Source organism: Hyperolius riggenbachi, chromosome 1 (genome assembly GCF_040937935.1).
Source record: "Hyperolius riggenbachi isolate aHypRig1 chromosome 1, aHypRig1.pri, whole genome shotgun sequence".
Lineage (NCBI taxonomy): Eukaryota > Metazoa > Chordata > Amphibia > Anura > Hyperoliidae > Hyperolius > Hyperolius riggenbachi.
In genome coordinates this window covers 266,230,457-266,250,950 of record NC_090646.1, presented here as the reverse complement: position 1 = coordinate 266,250,950, position 20,494 = coordinate 266,230,457, and the positions used below count along the sequence as shown (strand labels likewise).

Here is a 20,494-nt window from a genome sequence, read left to right as displayed (position 1 = left end):
ATGGTTTGGCCGAAGTGCATGTCTTTAGAACTGGGTCGGTATGGAGAATCGACCAGTGTCTAGATAAAATAACCATCAAATTGTTCCAACTTGTGTTGAAGGGGGTACACATCCGTACCACACTATCGGTTGTTTTCTTTTCGCCAAATAGTAATTCTTTCATTCTGGAATGAAGTGCTCTCTGATAAGCCCTCTTAATGGGGCCTCTGGGGTAGCCTCTCTGTAAGAACCTTTTTTCCAAGTCGTCAGCCTGCCTTTTAAATTCGCTGTCTTCTGAACAGTTTCTGCGCAGAAACTGTCCAGTTGGAATATTGTCTTTTAGTTGTTTGGTATGAAATGATCCATAGTGCAATAGGCTGTTAACAGCTGTGGATTTTCAAAACAAGGTACTCCCAATTTGTCCGGACTCTGTAAGGTAAAGATGTAAATCTAAGAAAGGAATGAACATATTGATCGATCCTCCATCAATGGGAGCTCAGGAAAATCTCCTAGCGACTTTGGCGCGTTTCTTATTCTAATGAATTATATTTGAACTTTGTCCTATTTGTATATATTTGGGATTATGATGTATAAAATCTCTTTTTGTAAAATATTTATCTGGCTCATTTGTATATATATTTCTGTTTTTATAATCATCATTGTGAGACTTTTTTTGGCCACATGATGGCGACATTGCCCCGATGTATATTTGTATCAGGATATAGATTATCTCGTATGAATTGTGTAACAATTTCTTGTTTAGATTCATTTATTTTTAATGTGGAGCATAGGTACATATTCTACTTCAGCTTCCTAGCCTATTTTCTTCTTTTTATTCATGCTTTATTTTCTTTTCTACAATCTGCAACTACAATTCCCATGACCCTCTTGCACCTAGGAGGGGGTAGTGACGTAGCGCTAATCAGCGCTGATGTAGTTCCCCTGTTGTGTGCGGCCGCGCACATCGATGACTTAGAACACGCCCCCGTTACCTGTCCTCCCATGTCCTTAAGCTTAAAAAGCTGACGACACTTGCTGCTGTTTATGCCCAGAGGAAGCTGCCATATTGTAGAGCGGCGAATCGCGACGGTATCCATGTACCACATCTCACCTTGATCTTTATCCTTTGGTAAGAACCAGTATTCCTGCTTTAGTGGTTTCATACTGCTTTATGCACTATTTTGCACTTTCTCTATGCGTCTTTGCACGTTCATTTTTTCACACGTTGGGACCTTCACTCATGAATTGTTTTCGATGATTTTGTCTTATTGCACATTGTATTTATATGCACTTTATTATACAGGTTACTGGTTTTGCCTCCAATTTTCCATCTTTGATGATGGGGCTATTTGGAATAAACTGTTTAGTTCCTGATAGCCATCAGTTTATATAATATATCTGTGAGTATGTGGTCTGGGATCTTAGCCATTAGGCTGACATTTATTTTCATTTACATTTGTATTTATACAGGTCCTTCTAAAAATTAGCATATTGTGATGAAGTTCATTATTTTCTGTAATGTACTGATAAACATTAGACTTTCATATATTTTAGATTCATTACACACAACTGAAGTAGCCTCAAGCCTTTTATTGTTATAATATTGATGATTTTGGCATACAGCTCATGAAAACCCAAAATTCCTATCTCAAAAAATTAGCATATTTCATCCTACCAATAAAAGAAAAGTGTTTTTAAAACAATTATTTGAAGGTTGACTTTTTTATGTTCAGTTATGCACTCAATACTTGGTCGGGAATCCTTTTGCAGAAATGACTGCTTCAATGCAGCGTGGCATGGAGGCAATCAGCCTGTGGCACTGCTCAGGTGTTATGGAGGCTCAGGATGCTTCAATAGCGGCCTTAAAGAGACTCCGTAACAAAAATTGCATCCTGTTTTTTATCATCCTACAAGTTCCAAAAGCTATTCTAATGTGTTCTGGCTTACTGCAGCACGTTCTACTATCACCATCTCTGTAATATATCAACTTATCTCTCTTTAGTCAGACTTGTCAGCCTGTGTCTGGAAGGCTGCCAAGTTCTTCAGTGTTGTGGTTCTGTGATGCATCACCCCCCTCCAGGCCCCTCTCTGCACACTGCCAGTGTGTTATTTAGATTATGGCAGGTTCTCTCTGCTCTATTATCTTTTACAATCTGGATAAATCCTCCTCTGAGCTGGCTGGGCTTTCACATACTGAGGAATTACATACAGGAAGAGCTGTCTGCACTCTGCAGGAAGAAAAAGCCTGACACTTCAGTGGAAGATAGCTGCAGGGGGAAAGAAACACACAAATGATCTCTTGAGATTAAAAAGGAAGGCTGTATACAGCCTGCTTGTGTATGGATGTATTTTCTATGTGTGGACATACTGTACATCAACCTACTTCCTGTTTTGGTGGCCATTTTGTTTGTTTATAAACAAACTTTTTATAACTGTTTTTAACCACTTTTAATGCGGCGAGGAGCGGCGAAATTGTGACAGAGGGTAATAGGAGATGTCCCCTAACGCACTGGTATGTTTACTTTTGTGCGATTTTAACAATACAGATTCTTTTTAAGCTCATCCAGAGTGTTGGGTCTTGCGTCTCTCAACTTTCTCTTCACAATATCCCACAGATTCTCTATGGGGTTCAGGTCAGGAGAGTTGGCGGGCCAATTGAGCACAGTAATACCATGGTCAGTAAACCATTTACCAGTGGTTTTGGCACTCTGAGCAGGTGCCAGGTCGTGCTGAAAAATGAAATCATCTCCATAAAGCTTTTCCGCAGATGGAAGCATGAAGTGCTCTAAAATCTCCTGATAGCTAGCTGCATTGACCCTGCCCTTGGTAAAATACAGTGGACCAACACCAGCAGCTGACATGACACCCCAGACCATCACTGACTGTGGGTACTTGACACTGGACTTCAGGCATTTTGGCATTTCCCTCTCCCCAGTCTTCCTCCAGACTCTGGCACCTTGATTTCCGAATGACATGCAAAAGTTGCTTTCATCCGAAAAAAGTACTTTGGACCACTGAGCAACAGTCCAGTGCTGCTTCTCTGTAGCCCAGGTCAGGAGCTTCTGCCGCTGTTTCTGGTTCAAAAGTGGCTTGACCTGGGGAATGCGGCACCTGTAGCCCATTTCCTGCACATGCCTGTACACAGTGGCTCTGGACTCAGTCCACTGCTTCCGCAGGTCCCCCAAGGTCTGGAATCGGTCCTGCTCTACAATCTTCCTCAGGGTCCGATCACCTCTTCTCGTTGTGCAGCGTTTTCTGCCACACTTTTTCCTTCCCACAGACTTCCCACTGAGGTGCCTTGATACAGCACTCTGGGAACAGCCTATTGGTTCAGAAATTTCTTTCTGTGTCTTACCCTCTTACCCTCTTGCTTGAGGGTGTCAATGATGGCCTTCTGGACAGCAGTCAGGTCGGCAGTCTTACCCATGATTGCGGTTTTGAGTAATGAACCAGGCTGGGAGTTTTTAAAAGCCTCAGGAATCTTTTGCAGGTGTTTAGAGTTAATTAGTTGATTCAGATGATTAGGTTAATAGCTCGTTTAGAGAACCTTTTCATGATATGCTAATTTTTGAGATAGGAATTTGGGGTTTTCATGAGCTGTATGCCAAAATCATCAATATTAAAACAATAAAAGGCTTGAACTACTTTAGTTGTGTGTAATGAATCTAAAATATATGAAAGTCTAATGTTTATCAGTACATTACAGAAAATAATGAACTTTATCACAATATGCTAATTTTTTGAGAATGACCTGTATATGAATTCCCCAACATGGCAATCCTTGCTACTTGTTTTTAAGTGTTTTTAATTCATTTTTGAATAAAGATGATTTTGCAGTGATACTTTTGAAGTGGTGCGGTTCTTTGAGGGAACCTCTTTTCTTTGGTTTGTGTACGAGTTCTTTATAGTTCCTTTCTGCACACTCCATTTATTACCCTTATAGAGGTGCTTTGGTTGATGGTGCTTGCCCAATTTGTGGTGCTTAGCATGAGAAATATTGGCCAATCAGAGAGGAACAGAGGTGTGGGCTGGGAAAACAGGAGGGAAAGCGGCTTCAGCCAATCAGGCTGCATTAGTTAAGTATGAGGGGAAGTAGAGAAGCAAAACAGGACAACCTAGCATGCCCTGCAACTTTCTTTTTGTGTACCAAATTTTGTATGTACCAAATAAGAGTCAGGTAAACTGGGGAATGATCATTTATCAACAAGAAAAGTAATAGGGATTTTTAACTTTTGGAATGCCTGATTAGCATCCTTACTACTTGTTTACCAGATAAAAATAAAGAATTGATTTTTGATTTTATGCCCGACAGTTACACTTTAAGAAAGCACAGAGTGCACTTTTTTAATAATTGTAATATTTTTTAAAAATGTACTGTCCGAGCTGGGCTCTTTCACTGGAAAGACTACTGTTTGCCTGTCATGCGGCAGCAGTCCCGCCCGCAGAACTCACTGGACCATTTGGCTGTCAATAGTTTGTATTGTGTTTTTGCACACTGCAAACGTTTGCTTTAAAATTACCAATTCACATAAAAATGGAAGGCTCATCATCCACAGAATTTAAATAAGCTGTTAGAGCAAATTAGGTCAATCAAACAACACATACTATTACATGCCACAATTCATGCACACAGCAATTTGACAGCAGTAAAAAACACTTACTAAAACCTTGCTTACAAAAACTGCAGGTTTTTCTACGCTAGCCAGTTCACCATGATAATGCTTTGTTCAATTTATCATACCTTTGACAGGGGCCAGAGAAGGCCTCAAATTATCCAAATGATGGAAGAATATCTTGTCACAAGCAGACCCCAGTGGCATAGACACTGATGAGGAATCTCCATTCAGTCGACTTCTGACACGTTTTGGTGGGTGCGGCTTCTTAAATAACTGATAAAGAGAATATGGACACATTATTTAACAGTTTGATGTCAAATGTTAGATAAGCCCAAAAGAAATCAAATGGAAATTTCTGCATACACAGACAGAACTCAATTCACAAAGAATGTCAGCTATTTGAAATTTTAAAGCTTTTCACAAATTATTGAGGAGTTGCCCTCCCCATAGCAATATGTCATTTTATGTATTAAGCTGGCCATACACTCAGGGCTCGTTCACACTAGAGGCATTTTCTGCCTTTTTTCAAGTGCAGGCGATTTTTAAAATCGCCCACAAAACACTTGTGCAATGAATCTCTATGAGAAGGTTCATATCAGCGCCGTTCGTGCACTGTGCGTGCAGCAAAGCGGTGCCTGTACCATTGTTAGTGTGATTTTGCCTTAATGGAAGGGGGGGGGGGGGGGGTGCCTCTGAGGAAGTTTGACGGGCAACTAGTAGGTGGAGGCGCGAGAATGTTTGCTTGAGATATATTTATATGAGAAATAAACAGTGAAATAAATTAAGGAGGCAACTTCTCTCTTCCAGGCATAAAACCTAGACAAAAAGGAGGGGTTTGATCCTTTTTGTCTGGGTTTTGCATCTGGAAGAGGTAAGATGCCTCATTCATTTATCATTTTTAATTTTTTTAATTTAATTTAAAGGCTACCTCATGCAAACATTCCCAGGCGCCTCCACCTACTAGTGGCCAAAAGGGATGGCTGTAATGATTTGTCCGTTAACCTTTAATAAAAAGCTATGACATATTCTAAAGGTCCGTACACACGCCGGACTGGAGGCAACGACGAGTCCGCTGTCACCTCCCGCTGGGTGGGCGTTCCAGTGACAGTCCGGCGTGTGTACAGTCTGTCTGCAGACTGATACGGCTGTTTCTGAGCGATCCGCCCGGTGGATCGCTCAGAAACAGCTGTATCAGTCCGCCTACAGACTGTACACACGCCGGACTGTCACTGGAACGCCCACCCAGCGGGAGGTGACAACGGACTCGTCGTTGCCTCCAGTCCGGCGTGTGTACGGACCTTTAAGATACAATCAACAATAACATTAACATTTTACAGTGTGAATATGGCCAAATCAATTAATTCTCTACCAAAAGACAAACTTATTTTGTGCATGAAATTTCCTTTAGATATCGTATCGATCAAATTGTGCTCACTCCAAGGATCATATCTCGGCCTGTATGGTTCAGGTAAAAGTGGACCTGAACTCAGAACTCCTCTCTGCCCTAAAAGATACACAACAGCATAATAATCTTTAAACAAAAAACGTTTCTTTGTTACAGCGGATACAAATCCTGCAATAAATCTGCAGTTTGTCTACTTCCTGATTCATGGAAGCAGACATGTTGTAAACAGCCTGTGCTTTCAAATATGCTTATCTGCCATCTCTGCCATTGGCATTCATGTGACACAGGGGGGAGATCAGATTACATTTTATGATTAGACACAAATTAGGGGAAATTAAGCAGGCTAAACTCTCTAAATACATACAGGGTGCATTTCTCTGTTTTCCTTCTGTCCTGTGCAAGAGTTCAGGTCCACTTTAAAAGATGCAGAGTGATATGATGGCTACAAAGTTTATTTCTTTTTAAACAATACCAGTTGCCTGGCTGTCCTGCTGATCTCTTTGGCTGCAGTAGTGTCTGAATTACACACCTGAAACAAGCATGCAGCTAATCCAGTCTGACCTCAGTCAGAAACATCTGATCTGCATGCTTGTTCATGGTCTGTGGCTAAAGGTGTTAGAGACAGATGCTCAGTAGGACAGCCAAGCAATCTGCATGGTTTAAAAGAAAATAAATATGGCAGTCTCAATTTCCCTCTCAGTTCAGGTGTGCTTTAACTGCCGGCTAAAGTAAAAGCTAAAAAATCTGCCATTTTAAAATACGTTTTTTCAAGCAAATATGGCGCATAAGCAGAACAACTATCATAATAGCTAATACATCATACTCCTTGTGACCTGAGCCCATAGTCTTCATGCTTCATTTGTGTCTATAAAGGGAAGGTTCACGCAGGAGCTAAAAAAAAATAAAAATCCAAATCCACTTACCTGGGGCTTCCTCCAGCCCGTGGCAGGCAGGACGTGACCTCGCCGCGGCTCCGCAGGCTCCCGATCTTCTCCAGTGGTGCACCTGACCTGGCCAGGCCCAGCTGTCAGGTCGGGCTCTTCTGCTCTCCAACGTGCGTCACTGGTGCGTGCTGACGTCATCGGACGTCCGGGCTGTACTGCGCAGGCGCAGTAGTTCTGCGCCTGCGCAGTACAACTCAGAGAACGTCCGATGACGTCAGCGCGCCCCCGTGAGGCGCATTTTGGAGCGCAGAAGAGCCCGACCTGGCAGCCGGGCCTGGCCAGGTCGGGTGCGCCACCGGAGAAGACCGGGAGCCCGCGGAGCAGCGGCGAGGGCACGTCCTGCCTGCCACGGGCTGGAGGAAGCCCCAGGTAAATGAATTGGGATTTTTTTTTTTTTTTTTTAAGCTCCTGCGTGAAACTTTCCTTTAAAATGCATTACTGCAGCACAAAAAATTCAGTACCACACCAATCATCCAACTCCGTAGGATTCTGTCAGATGCCATTAGGAGAATCATGCAGATGACACATACAGTCATGTGCTACAGGTACTAACCAAAATGTTTGGGAAGATTACAGTAACATGAAAAATTATTTTCTCCACTGTAAACTTTTTCATTTTCTTTTATACAGGAAAAGTGGTTTTACCTGCTTGGGTATCTGCCCAAAATTGTTAATGAAGCCTATGGTAGCTGTTTCTTTCAATGGGTCATTTATGTTGTAGATGTCCACTTGGCCCTCATAGAAGAGGTGGTGAAAGACATTGACTGAATCTACAGCTGCTGGTCCCTGTTGCTTGTATCCAAAGATCAAGTCTATCCATTCATGCAGGTGCGCACTGACGTAGTCACACTCCAGAGCCTGGATGCACAATAACAGCCTTTAGGATCAAATTTACAGTAGCAACACGTGCACAATCACAATCTCACCGGTTTCCCTCAAAATTTTTAGTTTTCATAACTTTTAATGAGAAAGAAAAAAACATACAGAATATGCTCTTTATACATGGGTAATCCACAAAGTAAAAGGCAGTTTTCATTTAATCAATTAGGGAAACATTTTATTTTATACACACTGTAGCCTCTGATTATTTCTCCACATAATTGCCTCCTTTATTTAGGCATTTATCATATTTTTTACAAGCTTTTTAATCCTGCTTTTTTAGTGGTTTCACACTGCTCATCTATGAGTTGGAGGAATCGGCTGGAAGGGAGGGGGGGGGGGCAATCACGTTAAAGGGAACCTTAAAGGGACTCTGTAACAAAAATGTCATTGTGTTTTCTACCATCCTACAGGTTCCTAAACCTATTAGAATGTGCTCTGGCTTACTGCAGCACTTTATACTATCACCATCTCTGTAATAAATCAGCTTATCTTTCCCCTGTCAGACTTGTCATCCTGTGTCTGGAAGGCTGCCAACTCTTCATTTTGATCTGCTATGCATGCCCCCTCTATGCACACTCCCATGTGTGCGTGTTATTTACATTGGCCAGCTTTTCTCTGCTCTCTTATCTTTTACAAGCTGGATAAATCCTCTGTTCACATACTGATGAGTCACATACTGCAGAATTACAGACAACCGGGCAGAGCTGTCTGCAAGAAGAAAATCAGCTTGTAACTCTTCAGTGAGATGGAGGGGGAAAGAAACACACAAATGATCTCTTGAGATTCAAAAGGAAGGCTGTATACAGCCTGATTGTGTATGGATGTATTTTCTATGTGTGGACATACTGTACATCAACCTACTTCCTGTTTTGGTGGCCATTTTGTTTGTTTACAAACAAACTTTTTAAAACTGTTTTTGACTACTTTTAATGCGGCGGGGAGCGGCGAAATTGTGACAGAGGGTAATAGAAGATGTCTCCTAACACACTGGTATGTTTACGTTTGTGTGATTTTAACAATACAGATTCTCTTTAACTAAAAAAAAAAAAAAAAAAAAAAAGTTTCACTTACCTGAGGCATCTACCAGCCCCCCTGTAGCCATCCTGTCCCCTCGCAGTCACTCATGGCTCCTACGGTCCCCTGCTGCCAGCTAGTTTTATTTTTGCTGACTGAGTTGGCGGGCCGCCACGTGTACCTTTGCATGCATTCCCGCTGGTGCAGGAAGCTATTGCGGACATTAACAAGTACATTTTAAGCGTTACTGGTGCAATGCGTAAATTTACACGTTGCACCAGTAACGCGTAAAAAAATTATACACGTTAATGTGCGTAAGAATGTACGTGTTAATGCCTGCGATAGCTTACTGCACCAGTGGGAATGCGAGCAAAGGTAAGCGTGGCGGCCCGCCGACTCAAAGTTGGCAAAAACTAAACTAGCTGGCGACGGGGGACTGGAGGAGCCATGAGTGACTGCAAGGGCACAGGATGGCTGCAGGGGGCTGGCAAATGCCCCACGTAAGTGAAACTCATGGTTGTTTTTTTTTGAGTTAAGGTTCTCTTTAAGGCTGCTGAATAAACAGTTACTGGCATATCTTGCATTCCTTTTCTCCTTCCCATTATGTACTCCCTGCTGTATTACTCTCATAGGCCTCTCATCTTGCTTCCCTTCTTTCCTTCCCATTGTGTACTCCCTGCTGTACTACTCTTATAGGCCTCATCTTGCCTCCCTTCTCTCCTTCCCATTATGTACTCCCTGCTGTATTACTCTCATAGGCCTCTCATCTTGCTTCCCTTCTTTCCTTCCCATTGTGTACTCCCTGCTGTACTACTCTTATAGGCCTCATCTTGCCTCCCTTCTCTCCTTCCCATTATGTACTCCCTGCTGTACTACTCTCATAGGCCTCTCATCTTGCCTCTCCTTCCCATTATGCCCATTATATCCCTGCTGTACTATTCTCATAGACCTCATCTTGCTTCCTTTCTTTACTTCCATGATGTACTCCCTGCTGTACTATTCTCATAGACCTCTCATCTTGCCTCTCTTTCCCATTATGTACTCCCTGCTGTACTACTCTCATAGGCCTCTCATCTTGCCTCTCCTTCCAATTATGTACTCCCTGCTGTACTACTCTCATAGGCCTCTCATCTTGCTTCCCTTCTTTCCTTCCCATTATGTACTCCCTGCTGTACTACTCTTATAGGCCTCATCTTGCTTCCCTTCTTTCCTTCCATTATGTACTCCCTGCTGTACTATTCTCATAGGCCTCTCATCTTACTCCCTCCTCTCCTTCCCATTATGTACTCCCTGCTGTACTATTCTCATAGGCCTCTCATCTTACTCCCTCCTCTCCTTCCCATTATGTACTCCCTGCTGTACTAATTTCATAGGCCTCTCATCTTACTCCCTCCTCTCCTTCCCATTATGTACTCCCTGCTGTACTATTCTCATAGGCCTCTCATCTTACTCCCTCCTCTCCTTCCCATTATGTACTCCCTGCTGTACTATTCTCATAGACCTCATCTTGCTTCCCTTCTTTCCTTCCCATTGTGTACTCCCTGCTGTACTACTCTCATAGGCCTCTCATCTTGCCTCCCTTCTCTCCTTCCCATTATGTACTCCCTGCTGTACTATTCTCATAGACCTCATCTTGCCTCTCCTTCCCATTATGTACTCCCTGCTGTACTACTCTCATAGGCCTCTCATCTTGCCTCCCTTCTCTCCTTCCCATTATGTACTCCCTGCTGTACTACTCTCATAGGCCTCTCATCTTGCCTCCCTTCTCTCCTTCCCATTATGTACTCCCTGCTGTACTATTCTCATAGACCTCATCTTGCCTCTCCTTCCCATTATGTACTCCCTGCTGTACTACTCTCATAGGCCTCTCATCTTGCCTCCCTTCTCTCCTTCCCATTATGTACTCCCTGCTGTACTACTCTCATAGGCCTCTCATCTTGCCTCCCTTCTCTCCTTCCCATTATGTACTCCCTTCTGTACTATTCACATAGACATCTCATCTTGCCTCTCCTTCCCATTATGTACTCTTTGCTGTACTACTCTCATAGACCTCTCATCTTGCCTCCCTTCTCTCCTTCCCATTATGTACTCCCTGCTGTACTATTCTCATATGCCTATGATCTCAAACTACAACTTACAATAGTGAACCAGGCTATAAAGCCCCATCTACACGATACGATTCTTTGTGCGATTCGATTACGATTCTATTTACGATTCAATTAATCCGACATGTCCGATCGGGATTCGATTCAATCCAATTCGATTTGCCATTGTTTTTCAATGGCAAATCGAAATAAATCAGGATCGGGCATGATGGATTTAATCGAATCGTAAATAGAATCGTAATCGAATCGCACAAAGAATCGTATTGTGTAGATTGGGCTTAATGGTGTATTGGGCAGGAGAGCTCATGGACACTCACGGGGAACTGTGTTTTAGGAAGTCACTAACTATATGTATTAGCTGGGGTAAGTAGACACAGGGCACTAATTCTGTACATTGGGGGAACTTCAGGCAATATGTTTACGTTAGCTGATAGATGCAGGTTGCTAACACAGCAGCAGCAAAGGCAGCTTTGAGTTGGGTAGCTTAACATGCAGGTTGTTGGCTGGTGTGCTGCAGGTCAGGTACAAATCCACCGATATGAAATAATATTTTTGGCGATTTAAAGAGACTCTGAAGCGAGAATAAAACTCGCTTTTTACCTTATATTCAGCAGGGGCATGTTTGCCCCTGCTAAAACGCCGCTATCCCACGGCATAACGAGGGGTCTTTGCCCCCCAAATCCCCCCCCTGCAAAATCCACGACTAACTTGGTCGTAGATTTTGCTGCTCCTGGAGGCAGGGCTAATGGCTGCAACCCTGCCTCTCAGCACGTCTATCAGCGGTGGATCTCCGCCTCTCCCCGCCCCTCTCAGTGAAGGAAGACTGAGAGGGGCAGGGAGAGGCGGCGATCAGCTCTGATAGACGCGCTGAGAGGTAGGGCTATAGCCGTTAGCCCTGCCTCAAGCAGAAAGCGTTCCCCGCACAGCACGAAGGGGATTTGTGGGGTAAAGACCCCTCTTTATGCCGCGGGGTAGCGGTGTTTTAGCAGGGGCAAACATGCCCCTGCTGAATATAAGGTAAAAAGCGAGTTTTATTCTCGCTTCAGACTCTCTTTAAGTAGTCTTCTTGTAGGATACATTAGTGTGGTTACTTATAGTATTGTACCTGTAAATGTTTACCACTGAGGTATGCTTCTGGTGAGCAGTGCACATGAAATCTTACAGTGAAAGTTAGTCCATTTACAAGCCTCTTTAAAATCATAAATGTTCTACTTAAGCGATTGCAAATTTTTTGCAACATTATTTACCTCTCTGTGCACTCGAATTAATTCCCTTGGGTCACCCTTTGCCCATGGAGGTAGAATCACATCACCCAGTTTTGTTCCATTTTGTTTGCTGCCTAAATAGGAAAAAAATGCTATATTTACTAAATACCGAAGTGAGAAGATCACATTGAAAGGCTGAGTAAATTGCTGTAAATGTGTAAAGCAAACCTTTCTCTCAGAGGAACTTCTAGCATAATACAATTAACCTACTGTGCATTTCCCACTAATAAACTGAGCAACGCCTGCATGTTTAATTCTCCACATATTTTATACTGCCTAATTTAATGGTCAAAGATTACACTTTTAAAGGAATTACAGCAACTCTGTAGAAACGATGGAACAACAAGTCTGTTTGCACCAATGAACTATAAATAAGGTTCCATCAGATATTATCAACACATTAAAAGTACACGGCACATTGCACTGCATCTGAATGACATTAGTACATTAATTCCACAGCATTAGAACAGCACAAATTGTAAAGAAGAGTTTTAGCCTTTTCATAAATTGCTTCCAAACTACAGGTCAGCTTCAGTATAAACCATAGCGCCTATATGAACAGAGCATGCTATAGAGCTGAAAGCTACCATGTTGCAGTGCATATTATAACACTCCTGATGTTATTAGATGGTGTCCGATGTGACATGGCCTTCTACCATTGGAGGAAAGATGCCAAGTGTGCTCCTCCTCACATAGACCATTTGAAGACATTTCTTTTGGAACAGAGCTCGTCACTATGATCTCAGCCCTGTATAGTTTTATATTTTCTATCCATGGCATAGGAAGTTGCTTGGCCAAATCACATGCCCCAAGTCCGCACAGACTTTTCTGAAGGTTAATGTTTATTTTCTGTATGGATGTAGTTGGCTCTGTTGCTGGCTTTCTACCAATAGCCCTCACAGTGACGACTCCGATAGTTCATAATGGGGTTCTTCCACATTTACACTTCGCTTCATGTACTGTCACATGACTCCATGCTGCAATGTCTGGAGGTCAAGTAGACACAGCTCATTACAGCTCATTCTCCTACAGGGACCAACAATTTCAGTTAAAAAAACTGAAAATATATCTAAGCTAACATGACAAGCATTGTAACTTGGTATGTATATTAAAAGGTGTCTTGTTTATTTGGGTGCTTAGTGTTGCTGACAATTTGAATATTGGTAATGTATTACTCTGATGCATTAACCCCTAACATTAGCCAATATCCGGAGCTATAATAATAGCCAAACTCCGCAGCTAAACACCGGAATGGATATGTGGAGCTCGGCTTATTGTATCCAAACCCCTAGAGCCGTTACGCTATTGTCAGCTCCTCATGTAAACCACCTGATGCACCACAGCCTTCAACTTACATTATGGTCTGTGCTGATGGCCAGGCGACTATACCTGGCCATCAGCACATATGAATTTATTCAATGCCAACATCCTTTTCAAGGGTCCGAGCATCAAATTTGCTCAGAAGTATCAGAAATTAAAAGAGCCATAAAAATTAACCAAGGATTACAGGAACTGGATAAATGGTGCCTAAAGCAACCATTTGTGATTGCTTTGGGTAACAATTTACCCGTGACAATTGTTAAAATGTGTTGCTGGGCTCTCTACAAACAGCCAAATCGGTCTTACTGAGAATGGAAGGGGGAAGTCCAAGCACATGAGGTCCACTGCAGATAGCAACAAGAACTACAATAATAAAGTGCAGTTCGTTTTTACACATATAGGGACAGTAAATTTGCACTAACTAGCAATGCGCATGTCTGTGCTTCAGCAATAAATAGCTAACGTTTTACTGCCAGGAGAGTGGGAGTTTCTTTCTCAGAATGGAGTCTGAGTAGATCTGCTCAACCTCCCCCACTGCCCTTTGTGATCAGCACTGCAACTACACTTTTTCTCTGTTCAGTGTGTGAAAAATCATTTAACTCTTCCACCCACCCATCTCAATGTATTTGTAAAAATCTTAACACCCTTTTCTGCCTACAGTAAGAAACCATTACTGCCATTTTATGTAACCTTTTCATAGGGACAAGCTTTGGGAAGGGTAAAAGCTTCATGATGCATTGTATAGGCTAGAACTGGATAGGAAGTTATATTGAGACTATGCAGAAGTTTAGCTGCAGTGCTGGCCAGAAACAGTTAGGGCCTGTTTCCACTACACGTGGATTCTGAAGAAAAAACTGACTCCAATGAAAGCCTATGGGCTTGTTTTCACTTAACGCAATTTTTCTGATGCAGCTTTCACATAGGCATTCCTTGGAGTCAGTTTTCTGCATCCAGAATCCGCGTGTAGTGGAAATAGGCCCTTAATCTCTCTCAATAGCACTGAGAGGGTGGGCAGGGTCAGATGTGTGTACATAGGGAAAGGCTGGATGGTGCCTCTCCCAGTTCCTCCCTAAGGCTCAGTTCCCACTTGGAGCGGAGGCCAGCATACGTCTACACCATCCATTTTGCATCCGCTCCATCCACATCGATCGCCATGTTCAATTGAAGACACGCATACGTTGCTGACTCCTCCATTCGGTCCAAAGCTCAGAGATCAGAGGCTGGCATGAGAATGCTCTCCATAGGATTAAAATGGACCAATTCTCCCTAGTGACTGAGAATTTTCACTGGTCAACCAAGAATCAATGAGAATCCTCCCTGTTGCTGAGGATTCCCATTGGTCTTTTGCAATCCAGTGGGGATCCCCATGCTTCTGCCTGGCACCAAGACCACGCAGGGGAGTCAGCAGCAGTGGAACCAAGGACAAGTGAGTATTTGTGTGGTATTGAACATGGCAATTAAAGCAGACGTGGTGACCAGACTAGTGAGAACTGTCCATTCTCATAGGCTTTAATTGCGTCTGTGCACCTGGCATTTGCGTTCTGTTCCAGAAAAACAGCAGGTAGAGAAGCAGATCCTATTTTTAACTATAGGATCCATTTCCTGTGTTGAGGGGAGTTTTGAAAAAAGTACCTGTTGGGCACGTTTTTGCAACAAGTGGGAACCAAGCCTCACCTGAGTAATGATGGCATAAAAGAGGAGTTTTGCAACTTGATTAAACTGAACAGCAGTTTCAGAATTCTCCAAACACTTTGAGCATTGCAAATCCCAGTACTTTTCATACAACATGCATGAAAACAAAGAGCCTGAACTAGAGCTCTAACATTTTTTAAGGGCTTATACAGGCTAGCTTATTTTAGTATTTTAATTTCTACTTGCTCTAAAGCCGCTTTTAGAATCATGCTTACAAAAGGATGCTCATACCAAGATCAAAGTTATTAGAGTTGAGTAGAAATTCTGGGAGATAAAAGAATTCCGGGATAAGCTCTTTCACATCGGCCATGTTGTGCTTAGAAGCCGAATACCAAGCCTCGCGTACACTGTGGAACATGCGGTCAGCCAGATCAAAGTGTCCACCCTGGTGGAAAAGAGACGTATTTGTGAAAGGCAACGTTTTTCAGTTGAGGAAAAAAAATAATTTCTTTCAGTAGGTTTTTTTTTTTTTTTTTTTTTTTTAAATAAAAATTGAGTTTTTATTGATTTGATCATGTAAAAACAGTCACAATGCAAGAACAAATACATCACAATACAAAAAAAAAAAAAAACAAGAAGAAAAACAAATACACTGATTGCACCAATGCTGACAAATTTAAGATCAAGATGTAGATCAAAGCCGCAAGTATGACAATTTCCACATCTTATCAATAAAATGCCATTTTAAGCCACCAGCGAGCAAGGAAATACACAGAATAAGTTTGACGGTACTTTTACCCCCACTTTTTGGCACTTTTTCAATTGCAAAGTGCAAAATGTTTTTTGAACAGAAGAAGAAAAATTATCTACTCTGAGAAAACTTAGGAGAAAAAGTGAATTAGTTCAGGGCTACTGTTTCAGAGTTGACCCACCTACACCAGACTTCATCAAATTTGGTGGAACTACCACCAAACGGATACGTTAACTTCTAAAGAGGCAGGGCCATATTGACCAGTTTTACCCAGTCTTCCACATGAGGGAATGCTAGAGGATTGTCTTCCCATAACAATACATTTTCTGGCACAGTGAAGTCGTATCGTGGAAAGCATTTTCCTAGAGTTCAAGCATAGGCAGTCATCAAGGATGACCAGTAAGAATAATTTGATAGATTCAGGAGTTGGGATCCGCAATCTGCCTCTCAAAAAGTGCAGGTCCTATTTTCAGTACGTCTGTACCTCAGCACAATTTCATAACACAGTAGGCAAAGTCTACAGCAGGCACCCACTTTCAAAAATGTTAATTTGAGAAGAGTTCCCCATGTTAGCACATCTAAATGGTGAATAATCGCCAATGGGCTTGATCAAATCAATAAAAAAAGATATGTAGTTCAATGTGTCTATGGTAGTAAAGTGGGTGGTTGTTGATAATCATAAAACTCAAGTTACACAACCTCTCCTTTTTTATCTTAATAAGAGAACTAGGAATGAACCCCACAGTTCCGATTCTGCATTCTGGACGAAACAGAGCCTTTAGGCCTCTTTCACAGTGTGACGTTAAAGTTCCACGTTAGAAAATTTTATAACGCAGACTAACGCACAACAATACTAAGTCTGTGCGACATTCACAGTGCACACGTTGCGTTGTGTGTAACGTGTAGCAATATTTAGAAAGTGCTGCATGCTGTGCGTTTAGCAATACATTTGCTGCATTATGTGTGTTGCACATGCTCAGCGGTTGGGTTAACTCACCTTGTTGCTGCCTACAGCCATTGCAGTCCACATCACTCCAACTCTACAGGGTTTGAAGGAAAAAGTATTGGAGAGATGGAACAGAGCGCAAAGTAAAGCGCATCGACTACAGGCAGCGACTACAGCGAGTTATTCACCCTGTTGCGGCCGCAAGTTTAAAGGCTCTGTTTCCGTCGGAATGTGGAACCTGAACAGTGGAGCTCATACCTAGTAAGAACTATGGAGACCACATAATCGTCAATAACTGACTCATTCTCCTATTAAAAAATATCAAAAGTACAACTGAAACAAAAGTTATTGTCTCTTAGCTTGACAGGCTTTCCAGTGCAGAAGACTATCAAACCTGATAAAGCAGGGAAAAATATGTCTTTTTTAACTACAAGCATAAATAGCCTGTGTACTATTGGCAATTGATCTATTTCAAGTCTCAGTAATTTACAGTTAAATATTGGAAAACCCTTTACTTGAGAGACCTGGGGCCCCTGGGCTGTCAAGTGGACCAGTGTTTGTGATTTTAAAACCCTTTACTTGTAAGCTATGAGCTGATGATGCAGCCTCCAAGTTACTCGTTTTGAATACTATGCCTGTGATTTGGAAGATGTGCCTTACCTGAAGCCTGAGGAAGATCTGAGTGAATGGTTCCATTCTAACCAAGTAAGAAGCCACAATCATAGCTGAGCTGTAATGGGTTCCATAATGGTAAGCAGGTGTCTCTCCTGTAAGTAAATAACCAGAATGACATATCTTGTGTGTAATTTACTAAGCCATCAGAGTGCTGTATAGACATGTCTCTAAGAATTGTGACCTCTAGAATAAAGTCTGTACATGTTTTATGCCTTATGATTAAGGTCTTACCATTGGGATCTTCCCAGTCCTTATATCGCTTCTTATACTGTGCAAGTCTGTCATCAGTCTGGGCTCCCATTGGCTTAGAGAGATTCCTAAAAGTCTTTGGATTTGTCAAGTCCAGTTCCTTCAATGAAAAATGAATTTTCTATTAGCACAGGATTGTTTTCAAAGACATTTCATGAGAAAATACAAGCATTATGTATTTTTATAGTGTTTCTGCAGTTTGCAATAAATAAAAACTTTTAATATAAAAGTCAATCACCGGCGGGTGTGGGCGTGCCTGCTGCTCGTCCATGGTGCGACTTAAATGTCGGTAATTGGCCAACGGGAACGTTTTCCCTGAGCCAATGAAAGTGCATGTATATGAATGAACATGGCTCCAATCAGGAGCCATGTTCATTCATAAAAAGAAAAGAAAAAGTTCTCATAAAAAAGTAACCAAACACTTCTTGGTAACCCAGTACAGTGTACAGCGCCATCTTGTGGCCAAAGAGTGAAGTTAAAATAATAATACATTACAAAAAGAAATTTACTATAGTTATTAAAGAGGAACTCCAGTGACAATAATAAAAAGTGCTTAATTTTTACAATAATTATGTATAAATGATTTAGTCAGTGTTTGCCCATTGTAAAATCTTTTAAATCCCTGGTTTACATTCTGACAATTATTACATGGTGACATTTTTACTGTGGGCAGGTGATGTAGCTGCTGCATGTTTTTTAGGCAGTTGGAAACAGCTGTAAGCAGCTTTTTCCCACAATGCAGCAAGGTTCACAGACAGGAACCTGCCAAGAGTACGTACTCAGAATTTCTTTGTGGGAGGGGTTTCACAACAATAATTTCCATACAGCGCCCCCTGATGGTCTGTGTGTGAAAAGGAATAGATTTCTCATGTAAAAGGGCATATCAGCTACTGATTGGGATAAAGATCAATTCTTGGTCAGAGTTTCTCTTTAACCCCTTGTAACCCTCTGCCCCATAGTTACCAAAATAAAACACTTAAAAATAAAAAACCTAAAACAAAGTGACAGCATTTTAAAAAAAAAGTTTCTTTAGGCTGTATTGACACCTGCGTTGTTTTGCAAGAGTGGTTTTTCCCCGATTTCACGCGGAAAAATCACTGAACAGTGCTGCGATTTTGCCGCGATCGTGTTTCAGTGCTGAAACACGATCGCTGGGAAATCGCCTGAAAATGGTGCAGGCTACGCGTTTGCGTTTTGCCCTTTTTGAGCGATTTGCGGCGATTAGCGCAAATCGCCCAAGTAAGAACAAGCCCATAGGGTTTCATTACGCTAGCACTTTTAAAAAGCGCTAGTGTTTGAGCGTTTTGCCGAAATCGCGGCAAAACGCTCTAGTGTGAATGGGGCCTTAAGGTCTCAGCTTTTTTTTTTTTTTTTTTTTTTTTTTACACTATGTTTGTCATAAGGGTATATTACTATTTTTAAAAATAAGGGCTTTTAATTATTGATCTGGTACGAATATTGTAATATATTGTTAATATACATTGTACTAGGGACATCATTTAAATGCTATGAAAACCGGGAGAAATGGGCCAATAAAAATCTGTGGGTTTTATTTATAATAGCATTGTTTATTTTAAAACTATAGGGGATAGAATTGGAGTAAGTGTATTTCTTTGTTTCCTTGTTTTTCCCTTCAAAAATGCATAGAAAATAAAGTAATTACTGAAAACAAGTATCCCCCCTAAAATGCCTAATTTAGGGGTGATAAGTAATGATAAAGCTTTTGGTGAATGAATGGGAGGAACGCCGAAATGTGAAAATTACTTGCCTCCTTAAAGTGGACCCAAATTAAAAACACAAGATTTCAGAAATACAATCTATTTTCTAAATTATAATAATAAATAGCAGCCTTTTTTAGCTGCATGATGACAAATATAAAATATTTTACATTTATTGGAGGAACCCCTCCCTTCCTTTCATATTGCCAGGACAGAATCCGGCAAACTGGTTGAATAGCAGGTGTCTGGCAAAGAAGGAATTGCTAATGGCTGCCACCTGTATAACCCTAGCTATGAAAAGAGAAGGGTGAAAAGCATGCACTGAAATGCTCATAGGCTTGAAGGAGTGTTTATTTATCTTTGTATGTGTCAGAGTGGTGCGACTAACTTTTGAATTAAAAAAATGTTTGGTTTGGGTCTGCTTTAAGGTGAAAACTACTCGCTGTGGGCTGAAGTGATTAAAGATGGGCTATTGATATCATCATGATGTGATAATGGTACCTAATCATTACTGAAACAAAAGGCTGCAATATTAGTTAGCAAGCAATACCTCCGAGTCATAATCTGCCAGGATCCAAGGAAAGACAGGGTACTGCATGAGATCATTGTATGAGCGGCCTGCCAGAGTGTTTAAGTGCATCAGATACTGGAAATTGCTGATTTCTCCCCTCTGTATAGAGACAAAAGGAAAAGGATTAGCAGAGAAAAGAACATTCAGTCTTGTGCAATTTTATGGAGCTTATTTCTGAGGTGAAGCTTAAAGGTAAAACAGCAATCCGATAATACGGTAGTCAAGGTGACAGAATGAAAAGTCATGCTGAGCAATGATTTGTCTAAGTGTCAAGCCTGGCTAAATACATCCACCAGCAGAGCTTGTCTATTTTAATACTGGTATTCTAGCGAAGGCCTCCTTAACATCAGCATATATTTCTAAGTCTCCCCTGGTGTCAGGTCAGAAAGGATCATTAATGTACATGTTTCCTTTCTTTGTAA

The 20,494-nt window shown here is 41.6% G+C and overlaps 1 protein-coding gene across 5 annotated transcripts in view; it reads right to left on the bottom strand.

The window, feature by feature from the left end:
* WDFY3 (WD repeat and FYVE domain containing 3) overlaps positions 1 to 20,494 on the bottom strand; it is a 352,404-nt gene that overhangs the window by 35,310 nt on the left and 296,600 nt on the right. For all 5 annotated transcript variants that reach the window (XM_068233510.1, XM_068233509.1, XM_068233512.1 and 2 more), the window contains 7 exons: positions 20,052 to 20,171; positions 17,766 to 17,883; positions 17,520 to 17,626; positions 15,454 to 15,607; positions 12,193 to 12,284; positions 7,590 to 7,802; positions 4,721 to 4,868 (listed from right to left, as the gene is read on the bottom strand). In XM_068233510.1, the coding sequence (XP_068089611.1) occupies positions 4,721 to 4,868; positions 7,590 to 7,802; positions 12,193 to 12,284; positions 15,454 to 15,607; positions 17,520 to 17,626; positions 17,766 to 17,883; positions 20,052 to 20,171 (952 nt within the window). The remainder of the gene's footprint in view (positions 1 to 4,720; positions 4,869 to 7,589; positions 7,803 to 12,192; positions 12,285 to 15,453; positions 15,608 to 17,519; positions 17,627 to 17,765; positions 17,884 to 20,051; positions 20,172 to 20,494) is intronic.